Consider the following 22,583-nt stretch of genomic DNA (forward strand, 5'->3'; position numbering starts at 1 on the left):
CACTGTTACTTACTGCCATTCCCTATACTTGAGGCCATAGAAAGGTGAATGCGCAGACTCAGCTTGCTCTCTCAAATGAACCTGGCACACACCATCCCTAGCCCTGAGGGAATGCATAGGTAATTTTGAAAGGAAAACTCTGAAAAAATCTTTTTCCAACTTATTTGCATTCAATTCAATATCAAGGAATAACAGAAAATAGACCAAAGAGAACAGCCCCTTAAAAATTACATTTAGGATCACATACATTTGATCTAGATTTGAAGAAAGAGCAAAAAAAATGAAGTTCTCAACTCATTTCCAACAAGATGAGACTGGCAGGTTTTTATTTGTTAAACTGTTTAACTGATGAAGAAATGCTACTTGACTTCTCTTCTGCATTCAGTTCACTTTTTAATTGGTTCTCTTTTTTTGATGTCCATTTGCAGTAATTTATGTGTGAAGGTGTTGTGTTTGTATATGTATGGGTGCCTTCTTGGTATTTATTAKGTAAGATAATATCCTTATTATCCTAATATACCTCAGGTGTTCCCGAATACAGCACAGAAAATGTAAATAAATAAAAAAAAACACTGAAAAAGTGATTGCCTCCAACTGTACATGTTGAAGAAATGAAAGGCTTCTTCCCAAAGTGGACAAAGTGACTTAACAGTGAGGCCCGTAGCATCTGACCAGCATGTAAAAATCCAGTTTTACATTGTACATAGGTAGGGCAGAAGCTTAACACTGGTGCAAAAAGAATAAACAAAAACAAAACAAAAAACACAAACAGAAAACAACTTCTAAAAGTTTTAATTTTCTTTTCTTCTTTTCTTAAAAAACCTTCCAGGGGGACTGGATAGCTCAAGGGGTTGGTAATAGGATACAGAGCCTTTCATCTCTAGGTCACCAGTTCGCATCCAGGCCAGGTCAGTAGTGACCAAAAATTGTTACCATTTGATGGGTATTCAGTGACCTATATGAATTAAGTTGTTGGAACCGTTGGTGGAACAGTTGCTGGAAGCTGTTCAGTTCTTATATAAGAACATGTGGCTTCTTTCTTTGGCAGTCTCAGTAGAGAGACTGCATTATGTGTTCATCTGAAGATGTGAGACACTGATGGCATTTTGTAGAAATCTTTCCTTCTACAACTATTATCAAGTCAAAACTGTTGTAACAACTACTGTAGCTGTTAGTATTCTGCTGCCTGTTCTGGATCTGTGCTGTGGTCCAATGGATCTCAGGGTTGTTAATAAGGTAACTGCCACAGGCATTCAATTTATACAGCAAAACCATTCTTTACTGTGAGTGCACGTATCCTTAATTTATTTGAGTTGTGTGAATAAATCCCCATCTTCCTCTCTTGACATTTCTATTTTCAGGTTTCTCATTAAGACAAAACAGATGAATCTCAATCCATATAATGCATCGTGAACAGGATACAGGCACTAGCTGGCCTAGAATTTCAAAACAGCAATACCATAATGCAGTGACATAGATCAGGTCAGACTAAGAATAAATTCCAGAATCATTCCTAATTTTTATGTTGTTCTCAATTTCATCAACATAAATAGCAACATATTTATTCCCCCCTACTGGATAATAAGACAAGATTTCGCTCAGTCCTTTGAGACTGGGATTCTTATGTTCAGACCTTATTAGCCTTTTTAAACAAAAATTTTAATAAATGTCTAGCTTATGCACACGACTTAAATACTTCACATTTTCTGTAATAGAAATCTCAACAATGCAAGCATGCTTCCTTTAAAGTTACCATCAAAACTAGAAGCTGCCGTTAAAAGTTAAATCTTTAAACATTCAGGTTTTTATAAATGAGAGGATAATTCTCTGTTACAGTAAGCTCCCATTTCAACCCTCTGGCAATAGAGGAGGTCCTTAAAATGAGAAGCAATTACACCCTGAAAATAACATTTCTATCTAAGATCTTTAAACAGGTCCTAAATCCTGACCATAACATTTGGGAGGAGGAGGGTGCTGAGTGACAAGTAACACTGCCASAACACTCTACTTCCAAAGGCCTTCAAGAGGCTGTGAAATACAGGTAGTAAGACCGAGCAGCTTTGACCTTGCTGGAAATCATATTGACAGTGGGGAAGATTCCTGCATGCTGCAGAAAGCAGGGCCAGCAAAGATGGAATAAGACACGTTAATACACCCCAAGTACCCACCCCAATCCATTCCTGCCTTACTGCAGGGATTGGATTACTGAGAAACAGACCCCTAGTATATATTTTATTTATATTCCTACAAGGTCATAAGGTTTTACAGAGAAGAAAATAAAATTTAAAATAAAATGCAACTAGTAATGGAGAGATCTGGTTTTGGATATTTAAGAGTGATTGCTCAGCTGTTCAGCCAAGCAGATACCACAAAAGTTTTAGTAGATCTGACAGACACATGCAATTACTATATCTCTTAGAAAATATATTTTTTCTATGTAAGTAATTATTGACCTCTTGCCTACAAGGGACTGAGGAGGCAACTAGCCAAAAATAATTTAAAATGCAAAATCAAAATCCTAAATATGTCCTTGATACTTGTCCTTCTTTAGATAAATGAAGAGTGTTACTGGCTTAAACTCAATAAATGAAACAATAAGACTGGAGCTTGAAATAAATTATGTTGGTTCAAATAGAAACATATTGCAAAACTGTCTTGCTTTTCTATACAAAGAARTTAATCTTTGTTATAATCTTGCATGGATCAATAAGGCAATAAAGATATGTATATTCCTGCATAATCTTCTTAATAGAGACCTTAGTTTCTAGATTCATGGCATTTGTGTTTTCAGCTTAAATTTCAAAACTATGTTGATCAAATCTACAGGTTGCCACTTTTWAAAAAATCATTTTTAAGCTATAATTTATTGCATTTTTAGATTATTATTATTTCTGTATTTGTATTTAACACATATCTCTTTTTTATATAGAACACATCAGTGTCAGGCTTCCATCTTACTACCACCAGGTCTTCTATTTTGTTTTACTTTTAACTATTTTATTTTTCTCACTTATTTTTCTTTCATAACATATACTAATGTTAAGTGTTTAAAAGAACAGTGCAATGCTACAATTATCAATGTATTGCATTAACATTTATAGTATTAGTTTCTTAACAAACATTTATTAAGCATTGGTAAAACAGTATACAAAACTTTATTGCTGTAAGTATTCTTACACTCTTTTTTTCCCCCCCCTGTATTTGTGTACTAGGTGGTTGTGAATGCCCTTTTAGGAGCAATTCCATCCATCATGAACGTGCTTCTCGTTTGTCTTATATTCTGGCTAATTTTCAGCATCATGGGAGTAAATCTGTTTGCTGGGAAGTTCTACTACTGTGTTAACACCACAACCGATGAGAGGTTTGAAGTCGACCAAATCAACAATTTTAGTCAGTGCGAGGAACTCATAAAAAACAATCAAAGTGCCCGATGGAAAAACGTGAAAGTAAACTTTGATAATGTAGGATTTGGGTATCTTTCTTTGCTTCAAGTAGTAAGTGATCACTCTTTATATACCTCTTACTATTTATATGTAATAGTGAAAAGCAATACTAGCTCCAAAAATGGAAAAGATATATATTTACCTGATGATTTTTATCTGTGACTTGGTAATACCACTGCATTAATAACTGATTACTCTTTTCATAGTAAGCAGCAGATAGAGGCTACTAAGAATAAAGAATTTTTAGGACATCCAACAGAACATTTTTAGTCTTCCCATTTGTATCTCCTTCAGTCCTCCAGCCCCTTCTAACTTTAAGAGTTTCTAGAGGTATTGAATACTTTAAGTTTTACTGTTGCTGAAAATCAAAAATCTGCATTGGTTTAATTAAGTCACAGAAAAGAATTCATGATAGGAAATCCCTTCTCAGTAATGTGGCTGCCACGAGTGCAGACTTATGTGATCTAAGAAGAAATTTCTCATTAGGAAAAGAAATAGGAGAAAAAAACATTATATAGTATAACCTATGGAATATTTTCCCTAGTATTTTGTGCATTAGCACCTAGTGGAGTTTATTTAGCAAAACCAGAAGGAAGAAAAGAGTGTCAAATACATGTGGATACACACTGTAAGTTATGTCTTCACTATCAAAAATTGTGTTCTCGGAGTATTAGCTACTGCTTTATGTTTTAGAATAGCTTACAGTCTGTCCCAGCTTTAGTCAACAAAATGCTGGACTCTAACCTGAGTTACACGCAGTCAGCAAGCTCTGTTTTTCTGAGGTTTATTGTCTAAGGCAGTAGTTTCCCTTTTTTAGTTTAGTTAACATTTTAGTTCAGTTATCCAGCGCAGTRATTGATGTGGGCCTGCAGAGGATCTAAAACAATAGTTCTGAGGATCATGAACTGCCCCTTCCAGCTAATATCATAGTGTCTCACCCGGGTGACTCTGATAACTCCGACAATTTAAATTTCATTGTGATTAGTTACTGTCACATCAGGGAAGAGCAGAGAGGAACCATCAGTATTAAAGAAAATACATACATTACTGAATACAAAATTGGGTTGTATTAGAAAGACCTTGAATATTTCTTTCTCTAAGTCTGATTTTTGAAATCCAYTGGCCAAGAATGGGGAAAGGAACTTCAGAATGCTTTATTAGGCATGCTCAGGAGAAGGAAGGCATTTGGTGGCAGGTTTAGCTCAGCTGGTTAGAGCATGATGCTGCTAATGCCAAGGTCATGAGTTCAATCCCYGTACAAGGCTATGCTGAGGGTTGGACTAGATGATCTCCAGAGGTCCCTTCCAAACCTACTGATTCTAAGATAAGCAAAACTCTTCCCACATCTGCATCTCTTCTARTAGTAACCTGGTCTCTTCTGGGACAGGGGTAAGACCAGGGACCCTTTTTCCTGGCTTATGGCTTTTATCACCACCCCTCAGCTATTTGCAGGGTAACATACACTTTAGTGTCTCAATTACATGTAATTGATACCATCTTCACTCCAATGGTGACAACAGAAAGTATTTCTGACATGAAAACTTAGATACTTAACTAATTGCATTGCTTGAGGAGCCAGGTTGAGAGAAATTTGCCTGTTGTTCCCGTGCTTCCAAATGGGAAAATTAATCTAGACCTACAAAGAGGGGGACCCAGCTATCATAGGAGGAAAAGCCATTTTTAAAAAAAACTCTGCAATGTCGTATGAGTACTATTTCACACAGGTGGATGTGTGAAAAACTCCATCAGTGGATGGAGTTTATTGTGAGAGTAGGATTTCAGTGACACTGCTTAGTTTTTCTGTTTTACTAAAATGTATGTAAAAGTGTGAAGAGATTTTGTGTTTTACATGCCAAAAAAAAAAAAAAAAGAAAGAAAAAAAGAAGGACACTTCTGTCCCTGCATAGTAGCAGTGATTTTGCAGTTATGGAATGATAAAAGCCCTAGGGCAAAGAAAAGTAAGTATCAACTTGATACTTTAATTAATTAATTAAATTAANAAAAAAAAAAAAAAAAAGAAAGAAAAAAAGAAGGACACTTCTGTCCCTGCATGAAAAAAAACACTGGGCCCTGCTAAGGTTAAAAGGTTACTAAACCTTTTAGGGTTTAGAAAATACACTAGTAGCAGTGATTTTGCAGTTATGGAATGATAAAAGCCCTAGGGCAAAGAAAAGTAAGTATCAACTTGATACTTYAATTAATTAATTAAATTAATGCTTTGAAATTTGAAGAAGCTATGGTCTTTGCACTGTTTTTCACATTTTTTTCACCCTTTAGAATACTATATGGCCACAATTCATAAGTATCTGAGATTCTCTGCATCAGTTTAATCAAGGAAGATATTTTTAAAGTGATCTTCTGTTTGATACATAAAACACTTTAGATGTGGATCCAGTACAGACTTCTAAGGCCATGATATTCTGAAGAAATATGAGAAGTGAATAGGTATATCATAATCTTAGACTTACCKACCCTTTTTAGTCAGCTTCTAGTAAAAAAAAATATAATAATTAATTAGAGGGATCCACTAATATATCAGAAACAGATGAAGCTATTTGAAGCTGGGTATTTAGCTCAAATAAGATATTAAGTCTAAAAAATCTGATTAAAAAATCATAGTTTCCAGTGGATATACTTTCTGTGCTCTCAGTGTAAACATTAAGGGCCATTCTTTACATCTTAATCATTAGTTGAAAAGTCYTCTGAAGTGACTTGGTTCTCTGCCTTAACAAACTAAGGCAAAGACTTTTATTTAGGTTTTGAGGGATCTGAGAATAACCCCAGAGAGGGTTACCATGTTTCTAATGATGAACACAGTGATAACTGTCAATAGAGGAATTAYAGCTACAAGTTCCTTTTTGCACAAGACTAGCAGCAACAGAAAGTTGTGTTTTACAATCCAGTATTTTTTGTTCTCCCCCAATTTATACCTTTTGAGTTATTCAAAGAAGAAAACTATAAATTCCTTCAGCTTTTTTGGATTATAGGTAATATGAGATAAATCCGTATTTCCTAGATCACCAATGTTTTCTATTTGAAGGGGATATTACTGGAAGTGGTACCTTTCATGACCATAAAAAAAAAAAACAAAAACAAAAACAAATCTGAAAACATGCAAAACCTGGGACTGAAGAGCTTAGTTTTCTGGGAAATACATATGAGTTCCATGAAAAAACGTTCTTCTGAATCATGAACTTGCACCTTGCTGGAATTAAACATAGACATTTCATACAGAACTACTCAAAAGAACTGGGAGATAATTTTAGAAAGAAATATTCTAGGCTCCAAAAATAGATCGGAAATATGTCACTGTGGATTTTTATGTCAAAGTAAGTCTCTGAGAAGCTCCTTCTTGAGTTTCTTTGGTGGGGGGGGGACGAATGGACTCCTAGAGGGACTTCAGAAAAGGAGATAAACTAATCTTGGTTTGCATATTGGGGTTTTTTTGCATGTTTTTTATTTTTTGGCTGGAAAATCCATGATATTGATAGCAATGTTGTAATTCTTTTCTGCCCCAAAATACAGGCTAACAATATGTGCTATCAATGTTACAAATTTTATAGACTTTGGTGATCAGAGATAATACCATTTTCCAAAAGTTTTACATAATTTACAATTGGATATATTCAACTGGAGTGTAAATATTCATGCCATAGGTCATACTAGTTCACAACTGTTTCTGTTACAAAATTTTATCTTATATGATCCAGCATAGCTCATGTTGGTCTATGTGGATCTGCAAAGTTCTTTTTTCACTTTTTGGTTGGAACTTGTATGAATATTTCTCTGTCCCTAAAGAGAAGCATCAAAGCAAAGACAGAKCTGCTGGAGAAACTCCTTTCACAATTCTCATGCATCAGTAAGTGAAGAGGAAGAGGTAGGTGTGCACAAAGAGATGTGGCATCTGCCCGGATACTTTTACAGCGTTATGCCTTTATAAGATAAATGTGCATCCTAGTGTTTGGATTCTTTGGTAAGTAAATCTCCTGGAAGCCTAGCTGCTTACCACAATAATATGTAGCAAACAAGTGGATCTCAAAACACARTATTATATACATTATAAAACAGATCTTAGTAAGTGAGTGTAGGGTAAAAAAAAAAATCCTAAGATGAAGTGTAGAGCTATCAGAGAGTTTAGGATGGCTTCAAAGCTCCAACAGGTTAGTATTTTAAAAAGAAGACACTATTGTATCTCAGAGGGAATGAGAATATTCCTGACAGCTATTTCTGGTAAAGAAACAGAGTGGTRTAACTCCAATGTTACTTATAATACTATAATTGGAAATTATTCATCAGGGAAAAAAGTTGATATACTTTTAACAACAGTAAAGTAAGTTGGATGATTTTTGTGTTGTTGTTTTTCTAACTAAGTTTGGATTTATGTATGTCTTTCAAATTTTCTTGTAGGAAAAACATTTGGAACTGATGCTGATCTCAGTTACACTGCCATAATCTTTGAAATCAATGAATTACTCCCAATTTAAATTTCTGTCACTGAGAATATACATCTGTATAACTGAATATCCAAAAGGGAAACTAAGATGTTGATCTCTCAGTCATGGTCATGTGTTGTTTTCTATTCAGTATGCACAAATGCCCAAACAAAACTTTTTTCATGTTAAAGAAAAATCATTGCAGACAAATTCAAGCCTAACATAAGGAGGCATAAGCATCTACTGACTGCAGTAGAAATGACACTCTTTCATTAAATTTGATACCTTGACAATGAACCTCCAGTTCAGTTGTTCTGCTTTACTCAGGCAACATACTTAAAAATGAAAATTCTCCTACTGAGCTGTGGCTTCTGCTTTGGAAATTACAGAATGAGGTTTGTTYGCAGCTAAGCTCCCAACTAATGTAAACATTTTTGCATTATGATGATTATATTCATAGTTTTCTAATGATTCACAAGAAGGGTATGAAAGAAAAAACAAAAGATACGATGAGGGAGCATATTTTATTATTGAAAGAAACCATTCATCATTTTAATTTTTACTTTTGTTTTTTTTCTTCTTCAAGTATGGTAATTTTTCATAGGTTTATTTAACTGAGTTGTGGCAAATACAGACTTTATTTTAGATATGTTTAACTACCAGATAGTAACATATTTAAATCTTTTCAGTCCCCACTATCAAGTCTCCTTTTTAATAATAACAACAACAACAACAATAACAACAAAGCCTACAACAGCTCTGACAGTTCTTCAGATCTTCTTCCTACCTCTAACTAAGGAGTACTGTCTGTTTATAATGGAATATTTTTTTTTACTTTTATCAATAGATGATGGTGAAGCTTAGTATTTAAAATTAGGTGGGKTTTTTTCATTCCACTTTAGTTAGTCTAAGTTACACTGATAAGCTTACAAAAAATAATTCCACGTTGACTAAAAATGATATGCAAGGATTCAAGCATCATGCACCTGAATCAGAAGCAACAGCACACACTTTGCATAGCCTCTCCATCACTTGCACCATCTTTCTGATGTAAAAGTATGCCTGTTATTTGCATTTAGTGTTTCAAGTGGAAGAGCTGATTTCAAAGTCATGCTGTTCCAAAAAATGCACATAATGGATGATACTTCAGGAGATAAATCAGTCAGGTAGACTCCAGAAGAAAATAATACGAATGATCACAGTTCTGGAACACAAGATCTACCTAGAAGATGCACAGTGGTTGGCCTAAAGAAGAAAAGCAACATTAAAATAATTGTGAAATAAGTAAAAGGTGCTGCACAAAGGATAGTAGTACTCTYTTCTCCACATCTGTGGTGGCTAGGACAAGAAATGACAGTCATAAATGCCAACAAGAGGATTTAGATACTTGTAAACACAATAAAGGCAAGTGCTGGAATAGTTATTTTTGATGATTTTGTGGTGTGTCCATCATGAAAGTCCTTCAGAACAAGTTAACCATCTGTTAGGAATTACTTAAATAAAGTTGATCCTACCTCTCTGGCAGTCCAAATATTCTACAGGGACTTCAGATTGTTTAGCTGAGAGTTTCACTTTTTTGGATTTATTGGTGATTTATTGATCCTCTAATACTGCATTTTGAATTCACTATCATACCATACRTTGCCTGAATTATTTCATCTTTTGTGTGTTGGCCCAAAAGTGTGCAAGTTGTTGCATGTTGGACTTGTATCTCAGGATAATTCTACTTGTTTTAATATTCTACCATTTCAGAAATTTAAGAGACTACTTTTCCTTAAGAAAATARCTTCTCATTTGAAGTCCATTTTATGATGATGCCACTTGCTTTGTACACTGCATAAGCAAAATTTTCTTGAAACTCCCACTAGTAAAGAAGCCTCAAGATGCTGGAGATGATACAAGAACAATCATGGATGGAGAATGTCCTGTTCTCAACTTGTGCCTGCCACTGGTCTCTATTACAAAGAACATGAAGCAATCAATCACCTGCAGCCTTGTTTAGAAAGATTATAATAGGGATTAAGTGACAAAGAACTACCTCAGATCTTTGTTTCTTTATTCTGGGCACAACTGGATGAAAAACAGTGATTTTTACTTGTACATATRTGTTTGGACATGTTGCTGACACTGTTGACTCCTTCAAAAGAGAACAAATTGCCACAACAATGAAAATGCCTTTCTATCTTGAAACCTCAGATGAAGCAACATGCACCTCARTGTGAAATGTGAAAATTTACACATTTGGGGCAGAGGAAATGGCTATAAAAGTTAACTAAATGCTACTACCTATTAGGGATCTTCRGTCTTTGAAGCACACATACACTCTTGTTCATCTCTGAACATATTTGAGGGATATGTTTTACAGAGGTAAAACACAATCAACTGTATCTAAAGTAAAAACAGAATCACTAAATCTGGGTAGATTTCAGGTAGATCAGGTAGAGAAATCAGAAGATCAATAGGAAGATATCTGCCTTTTCTGAGCCCATCAGATCTTTGGTTCCCTTTGACTGCCACCTTTCTGACTGATGTGAGAGGGAAGGACKACACATCAGTCTTTACTGGTGGCAACTGAGTTACAAAGGCTGTTTCTCGCTGTACACAACCTTCACCAYTGATGAGACTTTGATGAACATTTAATTCATTAAAATGATACTGCATTCTATCATTTGTGATAAATTAGTTGGTTATACTTACTGCCTATATGTCACTGCTCATATATAGASACAAATAAGGAGGGCACAGTAGTGTATCTGCTAAGCAGCTCTGAAGTAAGCTAAGAGATTAAATTATCAAAAAATTTTAYGTTATGCTAATAATTTCTGGTACTGTGCTCAGTTGTTGGAATTAGTTGTATAACTTTCTTAAAGCAATAYGCTTAAATAAGTGTGTACTATTTACAGGCTACATTTAAAGGCTGGATGGATATTATGTATGCAGCTATTGATTCAAGAGATGTAAGTACTGCAAATATTTTAAAGTACCTTTTTTCTTGAGGTATGCTATCAACAAATATATATTTACATATCTTACAAAAGCAATTAGTATCTATATAATAGAATCAACCAAATTAAATRATCTGAGACAAATTCTACTGTAAAAAATTGTTGAAAACTGAAACTGAACTGCCAGATGCTGTTGGCAGTAGATATAATGGACAAAAATACAYTGATTTAAGTAACAAAGATATTGTCTAAATACAAGATATTCTGGATATTTTGCTGCTCATTCAGTTGAAATTTTCGTAGGAAATTTTAGGAATGATATTCCATTTTTTTTCCCTTAGGTATTAATGCAACCCAAGTATGAAGACAACCTGTACATGTATTTGTATTTTGTCATCTTTATCATTTTTGGGTCTTTTTTCACCCTGAACCTGTTCATTGGTGTCATCATTGATAACTTCAATCAACAAAAAAAGAAGATAAGTATTAAGTATTTCCTTTTCCTTCTAAAGATACTGCAAAACATTGATTTTCAAAGGTTCATAATATATAGAATGTATACCCAAGCTTTGTTCAAAATTGAAAAAGCTGAAGAACAYTATGATATAAAATCTTAACCAAGCTATAATATGTATTAACTTTGTAAGACYCTGCATCGTAGTGAATGGAACACACTCTTCTGTTTTCAATGTCCTGTTGAGTCTTCTTCAAGTCATCTGCTTTTTCATGACTAAACTTAATGAAATCTCTTTATATGATCAAACTGCTGATTTAGGCTTCTGCATTCAAGCACTCAAAAGTTCTTGATTTTTCATTGAGTGCAAGTAATTTTTTCTTGATTTATAATGAGTTTATCATTATGAATTTTTTAAAGCTATTATTAGCTACCTGTTTTTGAAAGATAAAGCATTATTTCTACATACTACTACAGATACTGTTTAAATGATCCTGAGTATTCAGTGGCTCACACAAGTTGTTTCGTGGTACTGAACAATATAGAATGATACAGAACGGGACTGATCTGTAACTGTTTAAGGGCTTTTTTTACCATTTGGTAGTGCAGATGTTGAGAATCTTGCTAGTATAGGTAGTCTGAGTATCAAATGCTCACCCTTAAAATAATTTTCTGTAAATTGTTTAGACAGTTAAAGTGAAAAATAATCTATGATCTACTAAAATACTTCATTAAAATTGCATTTAATTTTCTTTCATTCATATTTCTTTCATTACATTCACTGGACTTCCTCACTTTCTTGGGTTTAARCCACTAGCAACAGACCCACAGAAAGATTTTGGAAGTTATACAAGCTAGTCACCAAYAGGTATATGATTAGGGAGCCTGTGTAGTGCATAGTGCACACATTCCCATGTCATCAATACCAGTTCCTAAGCGCCTATCCAAAAAAGGGCTGCCATCCAGGCCTCTGTGTTCATAGACATTCCTGCAATTAGATGTCTGCAGGTCTCTTATTTTTATCTGGGAAACATGAACTCAAAGAGATATGTAGAGTCTGATGAGTTTTCATTCAAGCCATCTCCTGTTATGATGGGCAGTGGATTTTGGTTAGGGTACCATGGAGGTCCCATATATATCTTTTTATCTCCACAGTCAGACCCCAAAGGCCAGTTCTGGCATTTGCTAAGAATTTCATTACGCACAGAAGTCAATCAAAAGAATTAAAAGAGGGCACTTTACTGTTAACAGTATCAAGACTGCTTCTCTCTAGTTGAGTTTCTCCAAAGCCTGGAAGCCCACTTTCTCAAGAACCTTGAAGACTTTGAGCCTCAGTGTTAACTGTCATTGCTAAACCAGAGGTATCTAAAGCACTGAGGCATTCACATGCTGAATTTGTCCGCTTTCTTTGTTTCACTGTACTCACAGATGAGAAATGATAGCATTTAACCACTCATAATGAGATAGAGATTCTCTCAGATGCTATTTTCCATATCACTTCCTGGAAACGATTTGTTGGAGTCTGAGGAAATAACTGTAGAAAAATGTCACATTACTGTTTTTCTGTGGCATGCAGTATTGGATTTTCAGCAGACAACTCCTGGATTAAATGCTTAGATTGCCAACAGCAATATTTAATGAAGTAAGGGATTTTTCCCCAGACAGTCTTCTTGCTTTTCAGGAAATTGCTGCCTACATCAAAATAATTCCAGGTTTAACCTGAAATTGATAGGTAACTCAAAGCCTCAGATACATGACATTTTTATGTTTGTCTCAAAGTTAATGTGTTAACTTTTTCTAAGATATTAATGTTACGTTTGTTTCAGAACTAATCAGAAGACARTAGGCCTTAGATGATGTTTCCTGTCAATTCCATAAATAATGAGCATTTTAGAAGATTTTGCATGAACCTTTAAGATTACTCATTTGCAGTACTGCCACATGATGTGGAGAAACTAAGCCAACACAAGATCTATAAAATAATCAGAGTTCATGTTGAATATACACCTAGTATTTATCAAATGTATGCAAAGCCAATTCGGTTGCATTTAAAAGAATGATACTAATGGATGTCAACACTACCATATAATACATAACCAAAATTATTGCAAGGATACGTACTTTATCCTTGCTCTTGTTTTACTAGACAGGCTACCCCAAAGCATCAAGGAACAACATCTATCTTTTAAAATATTTGTGCCATTTGAATTTTCAGAAAACAGAATCATAACTCGGCATATCTGATGTTTACCGTTGCAAATACCCCTGCATCATTTTAGAGTAGGAATATTACTGAATACATAAAGTATGTTTTTTTTTCTGACTGCTGCTTCCTTACATATGCCTGAGACAATTATGGGTCACCAAACTACTGAAGCTGGCAACAAGCTGTATTTTGACTTTCAGCTGCCACTAAATAAAAAATGCTAAGAATCAGTGTCTAGACTCTTGGGAGCAATATCCACATTGCCTAACAGTATCTGAGTTCTCTGCAGATCTAAATGATCCAGTCAGAGTAACTTTAAACATTGCCTAGCTTGGTCATGCCACTTCCTAGTTAGTGTCCAGTATTTAAAGTTAAGTCTGACAAACATATGATGCTGAAGGTCAGTACATGTGCTTACATAGATGTCCTGTTCATCATTACTGACAACATACATATGCTTTATCTCTAAATATAAAAAAGCTTTAAAYTAAAAATTCACTAGCTTAATTGTTAACTAAGCTTCATAATGAATCTCAATATTACAATTTGAAAATAGCTACTGAAAAGAGCAGCAGCTCAATGTCATTGTAGTCTTGTGTCTTCTTACTAACACACACACACACAAATCACTTTTCTCTAAAAGCTTTTTTTTAACACTGCTTATAAATGTGATTATAACCAGTTTTGATTTCTTGTTTTTACTTTGGAGGTCAAGACATATTTATGACAGAAGAGCAGAAGAAATACTACAATGCAATGAAAAAGTTGGGATCCAAAAAACCACAAAAACCTATACCAAGACCAGGGGTAAAATTATTTCTATTCATCAGGCCAGTAGTTAACTTATGAAGAGCTCAGTTTTCATTGATATATACAGAACAGAAACTTGATTTTGTACAAATTATCTCTAGGTAGTGTATCAGTCAGCAAAAGTGGGAAATAAAAACACAGAAAGAAAATTATTTTTTTCCTTTGCAATCATTTCACGTGAATTCCAGAGTTTTACTTTTGCTAAGCAAACAAAAGACATGTATCTTCTTTCACTACAGCAAAGAAAACAGAAATGAAACCATCGGTTTACTTACAGCTAAGGTTTTTCAGAAATGCCTGAGGAATTCAGATTTCTATGTCCTTAAAGTTCAATGACATGTCAAAGCATTTGACAAAAACTTTGTCAAAAATATTGTATTTTTAAATTATTCATAGAACTGTTGTTAGAAATACTTCCAGTTAAAATTACCTAGCACTCCACATGGATGATAATCCATGAATCACAATTCGTTTTAAAATTCCTATACTTTGGAAACATTTGGTTAACTTGAGTAGTTTTTTTCTGGAAATTTCCAGCAAAAAAAAAAAAAGAAGAAGAAGGAAAAAAGAAAAGAGAAAAAATTAGCAAACTGGTCAAAGATAAATTATTTGATGCAATTTTAGAAAGAATGCTAAGATAGCAAAAACAAACCCATAGTCTGTTAAAACATACAAAATCAAAACTGATCAAACAATCTCCATTCATCCATTTTCATGGCTATGCTTTAAGGACTGTCTTTAACCACATTATCTCTGTGTATTTTTTCTGTAAGGGCTCAGTCTTATTTGTTTCACGGAACAGAAAGTGGTTCAGGCAAAAGCTTCAAGGAAAAAAGTTGTGGTGGTGAAACCAGGACTGAATAGTTAAATTTCCTTCATAAATCTACCAGACAGATGGATGGATGGAGACTATCACATTGCATACATGCAAAAGAAGCTGAACTAAGCTGTTATATTCAYTTTGATTAGCTTAGTTAATTTCACTAATTACTTCTTTATTGAAGTCTTATAGGGATTACTGAAAATAATGTTCTGCTCTCTAACAGGAAATGAAAAACAATTATAATTCATATTGGACGTTTCTTTTTTCTTCTTTCCTCCTCAGAACAAATTTCAAGGCATGGTCTTTGATTTTGTGACCCAGCAAGTATTTGACATCAGCATCATGATTCTTATATGTCTTAACATGGTTACCATGATGGTAGAAACTGATGACCAAAGTGATGAAATGGAAAATATTTTATACTGGATAAACCTAGTGTTCATTGTTCTTTTCACCGGAGAATGTGTACTGAAATTAATTTCACTTCGCCACTACTATTTCACCATAGGCTGGAATATTTTTGATTTTGTAGTTGTCATTCTCTCAATAGTTGGTAAGTATTGTTTATTGTACTTACTTACAAAAAAAGGGGTAAAATGAATATAAAGTGAACATTTACTCAAGGGGCTGCATGGTTAGCTTTTGCCACTGTTAAGTTTACAGATAAGTCACGCAACTTTCATTTTCTCTAATACTTTATCTAATCCACCAATCAAAACCATTATTATCACTCAACATATATTGTGTCTGCAAATTTTAAATGTCATAGAAGAGAAATTATGCAARTGGAATCTACAGAATATCTTTAATTGTTATATGTAACCAGCAACTTTAAAATTACCTTTCTATTAATTTCTATTATAATATGGAGAGCAAGCGGTAAAACCTCATCTTTTTTTTTCCTGTTTTAGGTATGTTTCTAGCTGAGATGATTGAGAAATATTTTGTATCCCCCACACTATTCAGAGTCATTCGACTTGCCAGAATAGGTCGAATCCTGCGTCTCATTAAGGGCGCTAAGGGCATCCGCACTCTGCTTTTCGCTTTGATGATGTCTCTTCCCGCTTTGTTCAACATCGGTCTGCTGCTGTTCCTGGTCATGTTTATCTATGCCATATTTGGAATGTCCAACTTTGCCTATGTCAAGAGGGAAGCTGGTATAGATGACATGTTCAATTTTGAAACGTTTGGCAACAGCATGATCTGTCTCTTCCAAATTACCACATCTGCTGGCTGGGATGGTTTGCTAGCCCCAATTCTCAACAGCGGGGAACCAGACTGTGACCCTCATAAAGCTCATCCAGGCAGCTCCGTTAAAGGAGACTGCGGCAACCCTTCCGTTGGGATTTTCTTCTTTGTCAGCTACATTATCATATCGTTCCTGGTAGTGGTGAACATGTACATTGCTGTGATTTTGGAGAACTTTGGTGTTGCTACTGAAGAAAGCGCTGAGCCCTTAAGYGAGGATGACTTTGAGATGTTCTACGAAGTCTGGGAGAAGTTCGACCCAGATGCAACACAATTCATGGAATTTGAGAAATTGTCTGATTTTGCAGCAGCACTTGAGCCTCCTCTTCATCTACCCAAACCAAACAAAGTCCAGCTTATTGCAATGGATCTGCCCATGGTAAGTGGTGACAGAATTCACTGCCTTGACATCTTGTTTGCTTTCACGAAGCGTGTTTTGGGGGAAAGTGGGGAGATGGATGCCCTCAGAATACAAATGGAAGACCGTTTTATGGCATCAAATCCTTCTAAAGCCTCCTATGAACCGATTACAACCACATTAAAACGAAAACAGGAAGAAGTATCTGCTGTCATTATTCAACGTGCTTATAGACGTCACCTTTTAAAGCGAACAGTAAAACAAGCTTCCTTTATCTACAACAAAAATAAAACTGAAGGAGGGGCTGGTCAAGGTATAAAAGATGGAATTCTTATYGACAAGTTAAATGAAAACTCATTTACAGAGAAAACTGATATAACTGCATCAACTGCAGTTTGYCCACCATCTTATGATCGTGTAACAAGGCCAGTCAAAGAAAAGCACGAAAAGGAAGGCAAAGATGTTCAGAAATAGAAGTAAATTGCAAACAAAATCATCTATGTGCAAAGTAGTTCATAGCCTGTAAAGGTGATGTGTTTGTGTCAACAGGACTCCTGATGGAAGGTCTATGCCAAACRGACAGTTTTTACAAATGTACTGTATATTTAAGGTCAGTGCCTATTAAAAGACAGTGACCCCTCATCAGTAACTGTGACTGTGATTTGGGGAAACAACCTTGACATGARGTTACTGTTCTCACTACCAGCTGACACTGCTGAAAAGGAGAGAAAAAATGGCTACTCAGGCTGTAGGGACTAGTAAAAGGGGTGCAAWCCAATAATTTGTGTGTTTAGCATAAAACAATACAATAACTGTATCCACTGTTTGCATTTCAACTGCCACATATGTCATATTTTTACAAGATCTGTGTTAGTGGATTCATCTTTTTTTTATTCATATGTTGTTTATTATATGTGACTATTTTTGTAAATGGGGCTTCTGTTGGGGAAGGGTTAAGTACTACTTTACAGGTATAAGGACCAGGTGTTCTATTATATGACTCTCTAATATACAGACAGAAATGATTTGCATGAAGGCATGCAGCACTTATAGATCATGCATGAAAAAACATTAAGTCACAAAGAACAACAGGTTTTTAAATTCTGTCTCTGGAAAGGAATAATAAATTTTGAGGTGCTTAATTAATGTACTCATATATTACATCCAAACAAGTCTTGGTATGCCTGTAAAGTCCCCTATAATTCACGAGAGTAAAAATGGATTATTTTTTTACAGACCATTGAATTTCAGAAAGAGAAAATTTCTTTCCAGGTCTAGATTCACAGATTTTGTCAAGTCTTTCTGCATACAAATACTAAATGAATCTGCCCAAAACCACAGAATTGATCAAAAAGAGCCCTTTGAAAAGCTGTTCTGCTTTATCCTGCAGTATTGTTTAGCCATCTTCAGCTCTCAGTAAGGTTGATGTTGTATATGTTAATGAAAAGCCCTCTGTTATGTAAATAGTAATTTTTAACTTGTGGTGCATGTTTGAGCAAACGAAGAATGACCTGAGCACATTTATTGCATCAAATATGTACCACAATAAGTGTAGCGTGCAAGCTTTTGACAGGTAAAATTATGTATTCTCTAYCATTATAGATAGTTTGGATGCTATCAATGCATGTTTATATTGCCTATGCTGCTGTTCTTTTGACTGTCCAAGATTCTTAACTATGGGAAGCCATACATCAGAGCAAAACAAAATAAACTATTCAAGAAGACCTCATTCCTCTATACCATTAAGCAATATTTTGCAGCTATTTAGGAGCTTATTGGTTTTACATTTTTGAATTTTAAGTGAAATGCATATAGTGTGTATCCAAACTGTACAGACATGTTGAAAACTACTAAATCTGTTGAAAATAATGTTAGAATTTTATAAGTAAATATAAATACTGTAAAAATCATTTTATTTTATTTTCAGCATTATGTACATAAAATAACTGGATTTTATCTTCAGATTGATGTCACACCATTTTTGTTACTTTCTGTCCATAGCGCTTTTTCATAGAACTCCAGAGAGCAAGAGATGTCTAAGAGAATGGTTAGCTGTAGGTTCTTACTTTTTATTATATTTGCAAACATTTCAATACTTTCTGCAAAACAAGYTCATAATTTGCTTCCAAAAAAGTATTTTTTTTTGCAGTGGGAAATGGTGTAAAGTTTTAACTGAATGTCTGAGTAGTGCCTGCATCAGAAATTTTCAGATATATTTTTTTTCTCAGAATTCTTTATTTTTTCTGTTTTTTTTTTATTGCGATCTATTTTTTTTTTTTTAGTTTCATGCTGCATTAGAACAGTTCTAAATGTAATCTTGGGTCCACAATATTTTTTCACACAGAGAAAGTAGAAAAATTGTATAATCAAACACATCAGGACATTTTATGTTTCTTACACAGGAAAATTAAATATAGATTACTTTTACTAAAATTACTGACTAATACTGTATTAATGAACTGCATGCAGGAAAATGCTACTATTAGCCTAACTGATGCTAAACAACATTACTAATGCGCCAAAATAATAAAGATTACATTTTTTATTGTATGTTCCTATTGTTTTTATTACTTGACATTAAAAAAGCTAGAATTTAAAAAGAACAGGATACTGAAAACCTGTACTATTAAAATCCTAGTGCTGTCACAAAGCACTGTCTGAAAGGTGTACTGTTTCTGTACTGACAAGAAAGACAAAATATAGATGAGATATACTATTTCATAAATGGAAACAGCAATATATAAAATTAYTATTTTTTAATTCCTAAAGAGAAAATGTTTGTTTTGGTTTTGTACATAATACTCTATTTTTCAATTTTTCTGTATATTCCCTTGTAAGGACCTGCTCCTGCAGCCTTAACTTTATTTCAGTAACATTTTTCTGTATGAATAGCATGCTACAAAGATATACTGTATACTCTGGAATAGACGCATTACTTGCAAATGGACAAAAATATGCTCTGGCTATACAAGAGCATTAGGTTGCAGAAATACCCAGGCAGGAAAGATACCTGCATATCACAGTGGGGATACTAGAAAAATGTTGATATCAAATAAAGAGTTTTTGCAGTGTATTTCACCTCCTGCTTGAGTGAAAGAGAGACAGATCAAATGCTTTTCACTGCCAGATAAAACAGTTCATTCTATACAAAAATCACAGGTGAAGGAATGTCATTGTTCAATAATAATCTCTGGAATATCTTGGAAGGAAGAGATGGAAGCATGCCACAGAAAAACAGCCACATGGTGGAACTGTCAGTAATATTTCATATCTCAAGGTAAGAGAGGTTTGGTAGTTAAGAGGTTAACTCCTAATGTTCAGCCGTTACCAGGAAGGAAACTGAAAACATCCAGTTCAACTGTAAAAGATTTTTTGCCATAATTCTGAAGTTCTCAAGCTAACAAAYGCTGATTTACAGGTAGATCATTTGCATCTAAAGATATAGCTTTGTGGTACCAAGGAGACTGCAGGATTATGCTGATTTTTCTTCCACTAAGCAAATCCTTGGGACTGTCCCATTAATCACTAACTCAGAATTTCTAATTCAATGCATGTTAGACACTGAACATGATGATTCTGTACGTTTCAACAGTACTGCATTGAGTGATTTCATGTAGCAGCTCCATGCAACCGAGTAATCAACAGTCAAATATTTAGGCTGTCCCAAACATATCGTAGGAGGCACATACCATTTATTTGAATGTGAAGAACTGAACATTCCTCAGTTTGCAGAAGAAACTGAGGACAGGATATAGTTCTGCGTGCATAATATTCCCCATATTAGATCATAAGAACCACTTTATTCCTGCTAATTCCTATTCATAAATAGGATATAGAACATCTCATATTCAAGTGTATTTCTGAAAAGGTAAATCAGCATTGGAATGAGTAGTCATTTGTTTTCTTAGGAATTTTTAAGAACCTTTTCACGAAGCATCACTATCGTAGAAGCTATCTTCTGTGGACACTAATACTGACAAAGCAAACAGAGCTGGAAAGTGGGACTGTCATTTACTCCTTATCAGTTGCTTCACTGGATTTATGAAAATATTGATTTTATATGCTTAAATAATTTTATATTGCAGTCCCATACAATTTATATTGAAGAAACTCTGAAGTGAATACTGACATTAGCATAAAACCAGTATTTGAGCAATCATATTCTGTATGCTTGGTAGGTGCTAATGCAGAAATAAAAATTCAAAGCATCTTTCCTAAAATTCAGTACAGCTCTTTTGAAGGAAAAAAGAGTTTCTCCTACACAGAGAATTCAATTTCTCCTTCAAATTGCTCTGTAATGCGTTACAGAAAATAAAGTCTGTAACTCTGATAGAAAGGCTTAAGTATCAAAGTGAAAAGATATGTATTTTCAGATTAGTATGTAGCCTAAATAGTTCTGAAAAGGTTATCTTAAAAGGTATGTAAATTACCCCAAATCTGACAGAAATAATAGACTCCTTCAAAAACCTAGTAATAAGTTGAATAATATTAATATTCTATCTACAGATTTTAAAACTTCCTTTGCTCAAAAAACAGCTTGCAGCGTAAAAGAGAACTATACCAATGTAATTGCTGATTACAAGTCATAATCACAGAGAAGTAACAGTTTCTTACACCTATCCAAGGTTTTCAATGTTACAGAAGCTTAAATGTTATGTGCAAGATTTGAAGCATGGTCTGCCTCRTTGTATTAAACAGCAATTTTGATGGTTTTGCAAAGGATACTTTGTTTACATGTTTGATGGACAATGAAGAAAAATTATTTAGGAATATTTGTTTCTGGTAACTCTCAACAATGAAAGAGGATGCTTTTGTATCAGGTGGAAACCCTGAATTTTGTTAGTCCTTCCAATTCTGTAATTCACTGGGAGGAGGGAAAGAGCAAAAATGAGAACTTTCTATATTGCATTTTTATTTCATTTCTACAGAGCTTTACACACTCTGAAGAGCTCAATTTTGTGGTCTTTGACAARCTTCGAGCCTCACAGTAGTCTGTCTAGTCATCTCCAAGACCACAGAGGCTCAAAAAAGAGAGACAGAGAATAAACATAAATTGTTAAAGCCTTCCATTCAGACAACGGCTTGTGTAAATATTCAAGACAGAGGGCAAGTGAGATAATTCATGAAAAAAAAATGTCAACTATGGTTTTCTGATCTTTTAAACATGAGATGCCAAAACTAATTTACTGGCATACTGGCAGTGCTGAAAAAGCAACTGCAGCCCTAGTTGACAATTTGGAGGCAGCCTGCACAGCCCCTGCTGGGACGGCACGGACATCGTGACTCCTGAGCTGCCAGCCAGAATACCTTTACACGCGCCAAGCGGGTAAGTATTAGGCTTTTTCAAAACGAAAACGCGTGCAAAAAAAGAAATTTATCAGGCTAGCGATGCAGATCCATGCTTGATAGTTAAGCCACTGCRGCATTTCTACTAGCTCATATTCTTCAGAGAAGCGTTTTGCCCACCCACCCCCGCGCCRTTAGCCGTTAGCCGTTAGCCCATCCCCCTCCCCCCCGCCGCTTACCGCTGTCGGAGCTCGCCCCCCCGCGCCCGCCGCCAGCGCGCGCCGCACCCAACCACCACCAACCAAACGAGTCGTGTTCCACCCCCTCTGCCTCGTTTGCCCAATGGTAACAATCTCCTGTCGGGGGTAGCAAATGCGAACTCGCTCTGGTCCCACAGTCCCGCCTCCATCTCCTTAGCTGCCAAGGGGAACAGCAGGCATGCTCCGCCCCTTCGCTGTCTTTCTCTCCGTGTCCCTCCCGCCTCTTTTCCTCCAAGCCAATGGAGATGCGCGCTCCTGCCAGCCAGCCAATGGCAGTGAGCTCCAGCCCCGCAGCCGCTCGCCCTTCCTCTGGCTCC

The 22,583-nt window shown here is 35.1% G+C and overlaps 1 protein-coding gene across 8 annotated transcripts in view; it reads left to right on the forward strand.

Annotated features, from left to right (window-relative positions):
- Positions 1–17,194, forward strand: part of LOC146600254 (sodium channel protein type 1 subunit alpha) — a 68,932-nt gene extending 51,738 nt beyond the window's left edge. For all 8 annotated transcript variants that reach the window (XM_085325838.1, XM_085325841.1, XM_085325843.1 and 5 more), the window contains 6 exons: positions 3,213–3,494; positions 10,780–10,833; positions 11,163–11,300; positions 14,184–14,288; positions 15,397–15,667; positions 16,026–17,194. In XM_085325838.1, the coding sequence (XP_085181964.1) occupies positions 3,213–3,494; positions 10,780–10,833; positions 11,163–11,300; positions 14,184–14,288; positions 15,397–15,667; positions 16,026–17,194 (2,019 nt within the window). The remainder of the gene's footprint in view (positions 1–3,212; positions 3,495–10,779; positions 10,834–11,162; positions 11,301–14,183; positions 14,289–15,396; positions 15,668–16,025) is intronic.
- Positions 17,195–22,583: the final 5,389 nt, after the last annotated feature.

The sequence above is a fragment of the Rhea americana genome, unplaced genomic scaffold (genome assembly GCF_003343005.1).
Source record: "Rhea americana isolate MKP2758 unplaced genomic scaffold, rheAme1 scaffold_124, whole genome shotgun sequence".
NCBI lineage: Eukaryota > Metazoa > Chordata > Aves > Rheiformes > Rheidae > Rhea > Rhea americana.